Consider the following 13,184-nt stretch of genomic DNA (forward strand, 5'->3'; position numbering starts at 1 on the left):
GCTCTGCAGCCTGCAGGCAGACGCCGAACAGAATCTGCTGCATAGCTACCTACACCTACACTCCATAAAGGCTCGCAGCCCAGAAAAGTTCTAGCCCGCTATGGCTTCAAGTTCTTCTCGGCCTACTTTGAGGATTACGAGTAGCCAAATTTTTACTTGTCCGGGCCAACATTACGAGTTCGAAGGTTGAGGATTAAACGGCCCAAGTTCAGACCAACTTGCTTGGGCCATCTCGTTCGTCACAAGTCGCCCGGCCCGCCCAGTTCCGCGCTTGCCCTAGTCAAACCGACACGAGCCCCACCCGCACGGCCGCACAACAACAAGCGCGCACCAATGGCGGCCGCCGGGAACGGTGAGACCGCGTCGCCGCCGCAGCAGGAGCCGGCGCCGGTGCCGGCGGAGGGAGCGACCTCTGGAGGCGGCGTGATCGCGAAGCTGGAGGAGCAGTTGCGGAAGACGAAGGAGCACGCCGAGACGTACCCCTACGTGTGGGGATCCTACATCCTCGTCTACGGCGGCCTCGGCGCTTACCTCGCCTGGCGCTGGCGCAAGCTCCGCCGCACCGAGGACCGCGTCCGCGTCCTTCAGGACCGGCTCCGTAAGCTCGCCGCAGCCGAGGAGTCGCAGACCGCCTCCGGCTCCGCTTCCACTGCCCCGACCCCTCCGCCGCCGCAGCAGCCGGCTGCCGGCCCCCCCAAGCCCGCCCCCGGCCCGTGACTGGGTAAGAGCTCCATTTCTATCTTCTTGGCGTGACGGATTACAAGTTACAGAGTGATTTTGGAACCTGTTCAGCTTGCGGCTGCCCTTCTTATTTGGTATAGGTGATCCTAGATCAGAAGTATAGGCGAGATATTGGTGAGTCTCTGTTTGTAATCGAATCATTTGGGAGAAGCTTAAAATTTTGTGGATCATGTATGATCATTCCCACGAGGGATTTGAATTTACTGTTAATGTCACCAAAACCCTTCTTAGTGACACCGTACCTTTTTGACTCCATGATGCTGGAGTGCAGTTTTCTCCATCCACATCTACTTCCTCACTTCCTGTAATAATGTCGTTAGTCCTTAATGTTTATGCTGTGATCTCACTGTATCTACTTGAATTATCATCGTTGAAGTATATTATGTGGTGTTATGGATAAATGGATAGAGAAAGCTTAACCACATTCTGGCAGCCTAATTTTGGCGTTTAACATAACTTTCGGTTGCAGGAGACTAGCAGTGCACCGCATGATCCTCTGGATAAGTTGACAGAAAGAGCTCAACCAACACACCTAATGTTCCTGCTAATTTCTAGAACCCGCAACCTAACATTGTCTGTTGTGAACTATCAAGTAGGTTGGTATGAAGTTCAGTTGTGGAAATCAAACTGCTCGGCCTCAATTTTGTGCCTTAAAATATTGCACTTACCTATAGTTGGCATCCGTAGCTTCATTGTTTTACAAATTTCAGGATCAAGTCATGTGAAACCATCTTGACATTTGTCTTGCGCTATCTTTTCTTCTTCTTTTTCGTAACTATACTACTATGTACTGTTGTTGAATAGTTTGCTCGTTGCATTATTGGTTATCGCCGCTGTTGTTCTGAATCTTGAAAGAGTTTCATTTAACTGTGCAATGTGATCATTGTACAGTTGAGATTATACTAGTCCTCCATTTTCCTTTGACATGCTCATACTCTGTTTTCTTTTAACCATGCAATACTCTGCTATAGCTTTTACTTGGGTTCTCCAAATCAGAAATCCTGCCTTGTTTGCCTGTTATTGTTAGCTGTGCTCATAGCATTAGCCTACTAAGATTCAAGAAGCACTCGGAATTGTAGAAATTAATTCCATTTGGACTCTCGTAAGAAGATATTATTTTCAATTTATCATACCTGACACTCGATCTTAATATGGTTCCTCGCCCATTCTCCACTGTCTCATAATGTGAATCTGTTGCAGAGTGCAATAATTCTGACACCATGGGAGCTAGTGTGGCTGTTCAGTGTTGACCAAAGTCCAAGCATGGACATCTTTGGAATCAAGATGCAGCTTGGCTTATTCCCGGGGACTACATAGCTTCATAGGTTTACTGGCTGATGCTAGATATGGTCTTTTGCAGCTCCATCACAGAAATCCTAGACGTTTCATATTTTGAAAAAGGCTACTTCTGCTTTTCGTTTCTTTGTACCAACATGAAAGGCGTATGACATGTCTGAGGTCCCTGTGTTTGATCGCTGCAGGCTGACCCATCAGTGGCTGGTAGTTTCGTAGGGCCATTCAGATGTCTCTTTCCTAGTATTGTTAGCCTTCAGTCACTTGGCAAGGTCATTCATGTGCGTATGGCTGCTATGTTTAGCGAGCTCGAGGACTGAGCGGCTGCTATGTTTAGCGAGCTCGAAGGACTGAGCGAAACGGCACGTTTACAAACGAAGCCACGGTTCTTTCAAGATAGCTGATCCATGAAAGACTGCAGGTCTGCAGCTATATGTGTGGCGAAGACAACAAAATAGTACAAATTGGCCTGCTGCCCCGCTGGTGCGCCTCCTGCTGCTGCTTGCTACAAGGTCCGACATCGCCATGTGATAGCCGAGCAGGACGCGTGCCAAGAACTGGCCTTGATTCCTTTCACCGAGCCCCGCCCTGCTTTCTGATCAAGTGATCGTGAACTGTTCTGCACAGTAAAATTGTTGAATTTACCCTTCTGGGTGAGGCTTAGCATACGGTGTTCTCTGACCTTGATGGATGTTAGACGACTAGACGTGGTGAGATTAGTTTTAACTGAGGACAGGTGTCGACAGGCTGATCCTGCAGGCTGCAGGCGCAACTGTTCTTTATTTGCAAAAACTTGAGCACCGCGACAGGTTCATCACATTTTGGTGGCTGGCCACTGACTGTTGCAAAACTAAAAGACAGATCGGTCTCAGCGGATCACTGGCCGTTCCACGCTGAAATGAAAAGACTAAGCTTATTAATTGGGAGGGCCACAGCAGAAAATGGGCTCTGTCGGAGGTCTCCAGATCGGCATAAAATCGCCTCGGTCACTCCTGCCTGCTACTCCGCTTCACCGTTATCGTAGACCGACCAGGTAAATGAGCTCTGCAGAAACACAGTAGAATCTTGCTCTGTAACTTTGGGGATTTTACAGTGATCGCTTGCTTGCTGGTTGCTGCTTTGTTAGGTGCAATTACCATCTCCTCTTTTAACCTCAGCTAGTTGATAGTAGGTGAACACTCCGTTCAACTCACTGAGACTGGTTTTTTGGGGAGACAAATAGTCGAGATCCGTTTTTGGAGTTCGTTTCGTTTCAGAGGTGGCATTTTCCGCGTCACCAGTATTATTTCTATAGGACAGCCTCTGAGCACTGCTGATGCAGCCTCGCAGTGCTTTGCCTCTCCCCATCTTCCTCGTGAGAATTTTAAAGGGAAGCGCCCAGCAGCAGCCACTTCTAGCTGCCCATGCTCCTAGCTGCTGCCTGCTAGTAATCACTTGCTCTACCCTGCAAGAGAGACCTTGAGGCAGAGCTAGGTTGGTGGCAGGAAAGCAAGCTGCGCGCGAGCGAGCGCGTGCAATGCAGGTGGACTTGGAGAGCCTGGTGTGCGGCGTGTCGGGCGCCGGCGCCGGGGACAGGAAGGTGTCGTGCGAGACGGTCATCGCGGGGGGCAGCGGGGACGCCTCGCCGCCGCGGATGCCTCCTCCGCCGCCGCCGGACCCGGACTTCCCGCCCGACTCGATAACCATCCCCATCGGCGACGAGGCGGCGTTCGCGGACCTGAACCCGATATACGAACGGGACGACTCCACCAAGGGCAGCACCAACCCCAAGTTCGCGGCCGCCGTCGTGGCCAACCCCATCGCGGCCAAGACGCGGTCCAACTCCACGCGCGTCGCCGGCGCCCCACCCCCCGCGGCTGGCACCACGTTCTTCGGCCTCCCCGCCAAGATCCGCCCGCCCTTCTCCCGCCGCCGGCCGTCGCAGGGCCGGATCTTGGCCGACAAGCGCTCCGGTGGCGGCGGCGGCAGCAGCAGCACAAGCAGCCGTGGCGACGGCGAGGTGGAGCCGCGGTCGCCCAAGGTGTCGTGCATTGGCAAGGTCCTGTCCGACCGGGAGCGCCACGGACGGCGCCGGCGCCGGCGCCGCGGGTGGTGGCACGGCGTGGCGGCCATGTTCCGGTGCGACGGCTGCGGCCGCGTACCCGGCGGCGCGTCCAGGAAGATGGCGTTGGAGGACGACGACGGGGACGAGCAGCAGCCGGGCATTGCTGGAATGCGGAGGTTCAAGTCCGGGCGAAGAGCTGCCTCGTGGGGAGAAGATGCCCTCGCGGCGGCGGCGGCGGCGGCCGGCGATGGCGAGGAGAAGGAGGAGCCCGACAGCCAGGACGCTGAGCAGTGGTCCCGGCGGCCGGTAAATTAGGTTGTGGCGACTGGCGAGGGCGGGAAACGATTGGACCCGGGAGACTGCTGCCGCTGGCCTGCTGTAAGTGACCGCCCTGTGGGTGCCGGTAGGCGAGCCCGAGGCGTCGCCTCGAGCTGGCCGTATCGTCCGTCAGCGGGGGGATGGGCTCCGGTTGGCCGATGGCGATCGGAGGCTGGCCTAGAACTGCGAGTTTTTGGATTTCGGTGGATTGTTTCTGCTTGGAATTTCGCACCCTGTTTTGGAAGAGCTTGTTTGTTGAGACTTGAACCAATGATCGGTGTACTCTGTAGTCTGTACAGCAAATAACACGAGCGCACAATGCGCTCCGCCATTCGCGCGTCTTCTTCCTCCTCCTCTTCCACCGCAACTGTTCTTCAGAGTTGAGACTTGACACTGACACTGGCAAATAATGTTCAGCTTCATTTCTCTAGTGATCGTGCGAGTCGTCTATAAAATCATCTCGTACGTGCTCAAAGAATCATGGGCCAGCTGCCGGTGCCAACGACCCATACAGATACAGTCAAGGCCTGCTTCGCTTTCGGCTTGGCAGCCCGCATCCGCACCCGTGCAGAAACGTACCGCACCTACCTGTCTATGGCACCTACCCATGGTGCCGTAGCGTGGGCACCGAGGTCCGCGAGCGCACGGCACCGGCTTGACCGCTTGAGGAATTCTTGATCGGTGATGGCTGATGGCTTGTAGCCGCCGCACGGACGCACCACGCCACGGTTTCTAGGCCGGCCACCTATGGACTTTTCTGAAGTCTGAAATCGTGACATGTATGCACGGGCCATGCGAATCGATGCTTCATTGTCAAGACTTTTATTTTCTCCCGTGGAGGCGCAGGTGTGGCGCTAGGTGACGTGTCGTAGCAAAGTTTTGCTGCCGTCGTCACCATTTCGAAACAAGACCCCCGCGTTTTTTAAGAGACACATATTTTCCCCTTGAACAAAGTTCTTACTTTCAAAACTCTTGGAATAAATCCTTTACTAATGTGATCTTGGCTATTTGAAGTTTTGAACGCATTCGAATATCTAGTTGAAGCGCACGTTCCTTTATTAAACAGACCGTTGCTTTTCTTAAAAGGTTGGTTAGCCTGATATAATGAGTGATACAAGCAAGAGCCCAGGATCTGGCCTCGAATCTCTTACTTACGATTTTTACACTAAAAGAGGACAAGTGAATCAGGCCATATCACCTGCTTTTCCAGGCCATCGGGTCGGCCGGACGTACTGATTGGATTTGTGCAAATCTTGATTTTTTTTGCAAAAAGATCTTTCTATTTACTAAAAATCAGCCCGCAGTTTATGGTAGTTCATATTTTTTTTTCACAAACACCTCGAGCTTCACTTAAATCAACCCGCAGTCCGAGGGTCCCTCTTAGTATTTTTTTACGAAACTCCCTCAGATTTTTTTTAAAAATCAACCCGCAGTCCGTCTTTGCTTATTTCATGAAAGGAACCTTAAATTTCTACAAAATGAACCCGCAAACCACCCATTCCTTCGTTAATTTACAACATAGACCGATTTACTCATGAAATGAATCCACGGTCCATTTTGCTTCACTGCTTCAAAAAAGTAATCTCAACTTTGCATAAAATCAACCAATGCTCCACCTCATGGCACATTATTCTTCGAAAAGGAACCTCCATATTTTATAGAACCAACCCACAACAATTAGAGACTCTATTTAATTTTTGAATTTTTAAGAAATCTAATTTTATATTACAATAGTTGGTAAATCAAAATATTTAATTTGTGTTACATTGTGGAATTGAATAAGTGAGTAAAGTTATATGGGCTTTAGAAAAATATTGCATGCACCCTTGCATCCCAACTAAAAGTCATTTTCCAAAATATTGATATTGCCATGTACTCTTGAACCAAAACAAAAGTAGTTTCTTCCATGGATCAACAGTTTATAGACAACTTACAACAGAGTTCTCATCGACTCCTTCACTGTATGGTTCATCGTTTTATCGTATTCGATAAATAAATCTATTTAAGCATCGATAAATCTAAATAAATCCATTTAAGCATCGATAAATCTAAGCGGTTAACAAATGCAAGCATGGATATACAATAAAAGTAAAATATTTGTGTTACTTATCTAACTTCTACTTTTACTATACTGTATTTCTCAACCGAAACAAACTCATCATTTTATTTCACTGATCCTACTTCTGGTTAAGTGTAACACAAACTTAGGTCTTCAGTGCGATCCAATCGTGACCAACAAGGCTATTGGGCCGTAATGCTCCTAACTGCTTGAAACAATGTGAGGTTTTTCATTACTTTGCTTATACCGAACTGTTCGGAGTTGCTGTTTCTTTGCTGATGCGGTAGAAATGTATTGCCAGTACCTTGCGATGCTCGCAAAGAATCGGTACACAAAACCAAGCTCAACAACGGAAAACAAAAATCGCCAGTGCTGTACCACTTAACAGTCACAAAAATGTTCAACATTGAATTTGGGCCCAAAATGAGCCTGTGATATTGACCAAGGCAAACTGTATATGCTCTCCACAGTCCATATGTAACTATAAGAATCAGTGTGAAATCATCTATCAATTCCGTGGTGAATAAATGCGTAACCTCACGACAATAATAGAATTGAATAAACACAATAACCTCGACAAAGAACAATAGAAGTGAACGGATGTAACAATTCATGTGCTTGCCGCTGCAAAACCACCAGATACGTACAGGTACAGCCACTTCTTTCCGCAGTCCATCTTGTCCTTCCATGCTTCAAAGTGACTCGACCGGCTGATCATTAGCAATAACAAGTACATGGGCAAGCTGAAGCTAGCTACTACATCTGACTCATCTATCTAGCACCCTTCCTCCACGGTCAGTGCGGGCTAGTGTCCACCCTGCATCGTCACAAAAGGAAAGCACAGTGAGCAAGAGCCAGCTAGTGTCATTCGGACAAACACAACACACTCTGATCTTGTGAACCATGAGCTGATACTTGCACACAGGAATGCATCTGAATGATGAGTAACCAAATAGGCAGATGGATACTATAATAAACTAGTTCCAGTTCCACTACACGGACACTGGGACAGGCAGAGAGGATCAGGCTGGTAGCTCCAGCATCCCGACTCAGCCTGCAAGCGGATCGGGTCGACCCTCCTGTGAAATTGGACCGCTCCTCAAACCAGCCCACGGATCGGAGCGGGGCGATCCTAAAACGAAGAGGACCGAGAGGGTCGCGACCCTGGTCTACCCCTGGTGATCCTGCAGTCGAACCTCGCAGGCTTCAATCGCAGCCGAGCTCCTCCCCGTCGCCTCGCTTCTTTCTTGACAGCAAATGGTCAAGTATGTACCGAGCAGCGGTGCAGCACTGCATCAGCTACCGTGGCGTGGGAGGTTCGACCCCTAGTTACCCGCGGGTCACGCCGGCAGGTGTGCAGACGGGCGGGTCGCCTCTGACCTGGTTTGGCATGGACGGGGCTGCGGTTACGCATTAGGAGCGCGCCACTCCGCACCGTCTGCAGGCTGAATCCCGACCCTGCAGGGAATAAAGCCCCCAGCCTCTAGCCCTGAAATCTTAGTCACACACAATGCCGCATGGAGAATAAACTTTCCCACAGGGGCACCAGGCAAAGGCGCAGATATTCGTCGATCCACTCGTGCGCCCCCCTTTCGAGCCAACGGCGCCACGCCGGCATGATTAAGCCCACGAAACACCATCGGTGTTCAGAAGAGCTGGTTAGCTTCGAGCTCTCAAGGACGCCCTCCTACCTGCACTGCCCCAGCAGACCACCGCATCAGCCTGCCGAACAAACACGAGTGGTCACCAGCAGAGCAGCCTGCTGACCAAACGCCCGTGTGCGGACAGGGACGATACCGAGCCCCAGCCTATCTGAATTCTGAAACGTCCGCCGCGATGGGTCCCTTTCCGGATGACGCGAGAATGCTTCGACGGCTCTCGGTGGTTTGCTGGTCCGTTCAGGCGGCGCCCTCACCGGGCGGAATTGAAGGGACCAGCACCAGCCGCGCTGAGCTGATGAACGGACCTGAACGAACGGGGCGCCATCCGTCTGTGGCAGGCGGACACGGCGAGTACGCTTTGCCGGGCTTCACATGGTTCACCGGAAGCTAATCGCCAAAGTGTCGCGGCCTGGACACGACCTGTTACCTAACCACACGAGCTATTGGGATTGGAAATTGGAATTTTTATCATTGTCGTGTGGAACCTGGTGTTTTTGTAACCTTTGTTTTCGGATAAAACTGCGTCAGCAGATGGAGGAGGGAATTGAGAGGAGTTCGGTGTCAGACTGTTACCTCAACGCACCTGCCGCCGGCTGCGATGGGTGGCGATGACAACTCAGGCAGGCCGGATTGCGTCAGTCGGAAGGGAAGCCGCCAATGATCTGCGAGCCTTTCCCTCTGGGTGGTACGTGTGGAGGAAGCTCAGAGGAATAATGCGGCGAGCAGGACAACCACCCCCGTCGGAAACGTTATCTGCAAGCCACCAGAAAGATAAGCAAATCTTCTTCTTCGTCGTCAGTGCCAGAAACCAGATCGAGAGATGATTGTTGCTGGGTTTTGACATGCATGCTACTTTCAGTTCCAGTTGCAGCCTGGCACCGTAGGTTAACTACCGGTATCAATCAAGCAGGTTGGAAAATCATAGGATACACGGCTAAAATGTTTTGGTTCGTCCTTCCGGTCAAAAGCTCGAGAACGCCCGCGCTTTCCTCGATGCCCCGGGCACCGATCGAGCTCACTTTAGAGGTTTCCACATCTCGATAGGTTTGTGAACAGCGAGGAAAAGGTTACCTTTTCAAGATCATTGCTGGGGGAATAATTGAAAAGAGCAGAGCTTTTCGGGCAGTCTCACTTTCGTGCCAAATTTCCGAATCTAGGCCTACCCCATGGTTGAATTGAAATGCGTGTTTTTCGTGTACAAGATTACAAGGTATCACTGGCTAACACTACGACTGTAGGAGTATTACAATTGCTTGCAGCAGCAATAATAGCATCACACGCTGGGTCAAAAATGTTGTGCTTACCGCCAACTTGGACGAGGAGGAGAACATGGACGTGTAGTACGGGTTCAGCGGCCCGCCCGGACCCGACCCGCCGTCGGAGCCGGAGCCGGAGCCGGAGCCGGCGGTGATCGCGTACACCGGCGAGCCGTTGGGGTAGAACAGCCCGTAGTTCCGTTCGGACGTCGGCCCCGGCTTCATGTCCTCGTTGAATAGCGCGAACACGTAGACGTCGATGGGCACGTTGGGCTTGAGCGGCGTCCCCTGGCTCATGGCGATCCTCTGCATCAGGTTCCCGTTGTACGCCGCGGCGTTCTGCACGGTGGCGCCGGTCTCGTCCTCGTCGCCCTTGGACGGCCACCCGGTCTCCGAGATCCTCACGCCCACGTCCGTGTGCCCCATGGCCTTCATCGCCGCGTACACGGCGTCGATCTGGGCGTAGAGCATGTTGTCGTAGCTGAGGTTGGTGTTGGGGTCGCGCACGCCCGGGTTGGGCTCGAACAGCACGTACGGCAGCGACACGCTGCCGGGGTTGGCCTTGTAGGCGAAGAACGGGTACGCGTTGATGAGGAACGGCGAGCCCGTCTGGCCGTGGAAGTCCAGGATCGGCTGGATGTACTCGGCGAGGTCCTCCCGGAACGCGCCCGACGACGGCGGGAAGCTGGTGGCGAGCACGTTCACGGAGTGCGCCGACGACACGGTGACCTGGCTGCCGAGGCCCAGGCCGCCGAGCGCGGCGTAGACGGCCTTCATGGCGGGGAGGAGGCTGGACATCATGACGGTGTCGTTGCTGGAGAAGACCTCGTTGCCGACGGTGACGCAGGTGATGCGCGTGGCCGGGATGTAGGGCTGCACGTGCGTGGCCACCCACTGGCGCGCCGCGGCGGGGCTGGCGGCCATGGTCTGCAGGTTCTCGTTGCCCACGGCGATGATGAACTCGACGCCGGTGTTGGCGAAGGCCGTCAGCACCCTGGGGTCCGCGTCGTAGAGCTTCACCTTGTTCACGTTCATCGACTGGAGGAGCCCCGCCACCCGCGTCGGGTCCGGCAGGTCGTTGGCGATCTGCCCGTAGTTGATCCCGAACTTCTGCTGCGCCGACACTGCGGAGACACACGCCGAGCTCAGCGCTCAGTAATCGCGCACTAATTGCTGATGATTCTTTTAATCAACGGAATTGAATTTCCTTTAATTTTCAGACAGACCCATGAAAACTTTAGGTACCGAGTCGCTTTCGTGATGAAACAGCAGAAAATAGTCATTCGAAAAAAAAAGAGAGTGTGCCTATACTATACCTAATCAATAATGTATGCAAGCGGATGGGATGATCATAGCTAGAACATGGGTCACTAGAGAAGCGTGCGGTTTCAGGAAAGAAATGATCATACAGCAGACCAGCAGCGTGCACTACACTCCCGTATCATCGGCAGAATGGGTGCGCAGAGTTGAGACAGCAACCTGGCTCAGTTAATCGCGAGGAAATGACCTCGCAGATGTTCGCAAATACAATTCTAGCCCGTCTTGCTGGATCTCAGGCATAGCAGCTTCTTTCTTTTCTGAACAGGCATAGCAGCTTCTTTCAGTGCTGCCCTTGCAGGAAATTCTAACCATTCCTCAAATTGGCGACCAAAAAGGACACCTTATCTCTATCCATATTTGGAGAGCGAGACATGGAACGGAGCATCATGCCCAGGAACTCGAAAGAGCTCGAAGAATTCACAACGACAGTCCACGGGCGTACGGACACTAATCCACACACCACAGCAATGGCGGCAAAAAGCAGAGACGAGCAAGAAGAGGCAGAACCGACAGCGACACAAACATGATGGAGAGCAAACGGACGGCGAGCCGCGAGCCGCGAGCCGGCGACCGAATTACCTGAGACGAGCGCGACGGCGAGTCCGAGAGCCAGGGATAGCAGCAGGAGCGAGGAGGCGCGGTGGCGGAGCCCCATTTCCGCTTCGCCTCCTCCTCCTTCCTCCTCTGTGTCTGTTGTTCCTCGCCGGTACGGGGGGACGGTAGTTGGTTACGCTCGCATTTAAGTGCGGTACAGCCTCCTCCCCTCGGGACCGGTGGCCTCGCCGGGGCCTCCGGTTTTATACTCCCCGGTGACGGCGCCAACCCCGTCAGTAAAAATTCGTTTTACTTGCGCGCAGGGGCAGGGGTTGCCGGCTTGCCGGTGAGGAAGAGGAGAAGAAAAAATATCTTTGCCTCCTTGCTCAGGTCGGCCGGCCGCCCCAGTGCGTCACCACCGCCTCCCCGGCACGTGCGGCCCGTCGTCGGTTGCCGCGGTGCCCTTTACGCTTCCTGCGCCTGCCCACTCACTTCTACCGTGCTTCCATGCCCCGCCGGTCCGGCACACTTTGAACGGTCGGGCGTTTGGGATTTTCCACAGCGGCTGCTGCTGACCGTTCCGTGCGCCCACTAACCACAGATCGTGCGTACGTGTGCGGTGCCACGGCTGGTCATTTCTCTCTTGTGCCTTTGACAAGCATGTTTCATGTGTGACTTGCAGTAGGATTAGACGCTGACGGTTTGACAAAAAACCCTGTTCAGTCTCTGTTTTCTCTTTTGCCGGAGAAGATATTTTTCCCGTGTGCATCAGAAAACTGTTCTTCTTCAAGGGTTTTGCAGTTTGCACGTCACGGCGCGCAACAGTCAGCGCTCGTCTTTGTCTGTTCTCATCTGAGGAAGTGACTGAATTGAGTTGGGCAGCTGAGAACTGCTGGTTCCCTTGGCGTGCAAGTGAACCCTCTCCTCCGTTTACACTGTCTGTACGAACTGAAGGTAACTAGGGCCCCGTTTGAATTGGATTCTGGATTTTAAGAATCTAGATTCTATATGGATTTTGAGAATCTGGATTCTACATAAAATCTAGATTGAAGATTGTGCTGTTTGGATATCAAGATTCTAGTAGCTGATCTCATGGATGTTTATGCATGCATTCCTTTTATACCCTTGCTCTTCTTTTACCACCAAATGCAGTACTTCTCGCGCATGCAGATAAACTGATCACGTATAAATGCCTCTAATCGCTCCATTAGTTTTTATTTGATTTGGTAGAGTAGTTAAGAGTAGCAATCGCTCCAGGGACGCCTTGGTCTCGCCCTGAACGTACTCACGCAACTTACGCTTGAATTGGTAGCTCTCTTGGTCCAGGTGGTACACGTACGCGCACGTCCTCCGCACGCGCCACCACTCGACGACCTGCGAGCGGAGGGGAAGGACGGCGCGGGCGCGGTCGAGGAACGAGAGAGCGGCGCCGGGGCAGCCGCGGCCGGGGAAGGGGATGGGCGGCGTTTGGCGTGCGGGGAGGAGGGGTGCCTGTGAGGCTGCGACCAGGGAAGGGCGTCGCCGTGGCGGCCGTGCGCACCGGGTCGCCCGCGGCCGGTGACGCGCAGCGCCGGGGCGGCCCGCGGGCCCCACGCTCGGTCCGCGCGCGGGAGGGGCGGCTGGCGCGCCTCCTTTGCTGTGAGCACGGGGAGGGGCCGGCGGCGGCGGCGAGGATCCGACGGTGGCTGGGAGGCGGAGGTGGCGAACGAGGAGGCGCGGGGAGGGAGATGAACAGGGGGCAGTCGCCTATGGATGAGGACGGGAGACCGACAGGCAAGAGAGGGGCAGAGATTGCTCTAATTTCTCCGTGACGTTCAAGGGCAAAAATGTAATTTTGCCATGTAGTAGAAGCTAAAATCAGCTGCACTCCAGCTTCCAACATTTTAAGAATCCCAAAACCTCACGTCCAGAATCTTCAGTAAATCTGGTGCGTTTGGAAGCCTAACTGATTCTCCCTT

The 13,184-nt window shown here is 53.0% G+C and overlaps 3 protein-coding genes across 5 annotated transcripts; 2 read left to right on the forward strand and 1 right to left on the reverse strand.

Moving 5' to 3' along the window:
* The first annotated feature begins 284 nt into the window (after positions 1–284).
* Positions 285–2,215, forward strand: LOC112891839. Of its 2 annotated transcripts, none has more exons than XM_025958820.1 (2): positions 285–721; positions 1,942–2,215. In XM_025958820.1, exon 1 carries the CDS (start codon positions 334–336, stop codon positions 715–717), a length of 384 nt encoding a protein of 127 aa, XP_025814605.1. In that variant the 5' UTR covers positions 285–333; the 3' UTR covers positions 718–721; positions 1,942–2,215. The 2 variants fall into 2 exon arrangements, with proteins under 2 accessions (XP_025814605.1, XP_025814607.1); XM_025958822.1 differs by lacking the exon at positions 1,942–2,215 and adding an exon at positions 1,211–1,934.
* A 198-nt stretch (positions 2,216–2,413) lies between these two features.
* On the forward strand, positions 2,414–4,640 carry LOC112891838. Its single transcript, XM_025958819.1, has one exon. It carries the CDS (start codon positions 3,551–3,553, stop codon positions 4,391–4,393), a length of 843 nt encoding a protein of 280 aa, XP_025814604.1. The 5' UTR covers positions 2,414–3,550; the 3' UTR covers positions 4,394–4,640.
* A 2,226-nt stretch (positions 4,641–6,866) lies between these two features.
* LOC112893868 (glucan endo-1,3-beta-glucosidase 14-like) lies at positions 6,867–11,688 on the reverse strand. Of its 2 annotated transcripts, XM_025961386.1 has the most exons (4): positions 11,272–11,688; positions 9,421–10,496; positions 8,690–8,869; positions 6,867–7,272 (listed from the first exon to the last, which is right to left on the reverse strand). In XM_025961386.1, the coding sequence occupies exons 1-3, from the start codon at positions 11,345–11,347 to the stop codon at positions 8,819–8,821; spliced, it is 1,203 nt and encodes a 400-aa protein (XP_025817171.1). In that variant the 5' UTR covers positions 11,348–11,688; the 3' UTR covers positions 6,867–7,272; positions 8,690–8,818. The 2 variants fall into 2 exon arrangements, with proteins under 2 accessions (XP_025817171.1, XP_025817170.1); XM_025961385.1 differs by lacking the exons at positions 6,867–7,272; positions 8,690–8,869 and having other exon boundaries at positions 9,184–10,496; positions 11,272–11,685.
* Positions 11,689–13,184: the final 1,496 nt, after the last annotated feature.

Source organism: Panicum hallii, chromosome 5, assembly GCF_002211085.1.
Source record: "Panicum hallii strain FIL2 chromosome 5, PHallii_v3.1, whole genome shotgun sequence".
Classification (NCBI taxonomy): domain Eukaryota; kingdom Viridiplantae; phylum Streptophyta; class Magnoliopsida; order Poales; family Poaceae; genus Panicum; species Panicum hallii.

What these genes read in the sequence shown, in the direction of transcription:
- LOC112893868 (XM_025961385.1), bottom strand. Translation starts at nt 11,347, where the DNA reads ATGGGGCTCCGCCACCGCGCCTCCTCGCTCCTGCTGCTATCCCTGGCT. An exon ending in CGCCGTCGCGCTCGTCTCAG is followed by an intron (nt 10,497 to 11,271) that starts GTAATTCGGTCG and finishes GTGTCTCCGCAG; the next exon opens with TGTCGGCGCAGCAGAAGTTC.
- LOC112891839 (XM_025958820.1), top strand. Translation starts at nt 334, where the DNA reads ATGGCGGCCGCCGGGAACGGTGAGACCGCGTCGCCGCCGCAGCAGGAG.
- LOC112891838 (XM_025958819.1), top strand. Translation starts at nt 3,551, where the DNA reads ATGCAGGTGGACTTGGAGAGCCTGGTGTGCGGCGTGTCGGGCGCCGGC.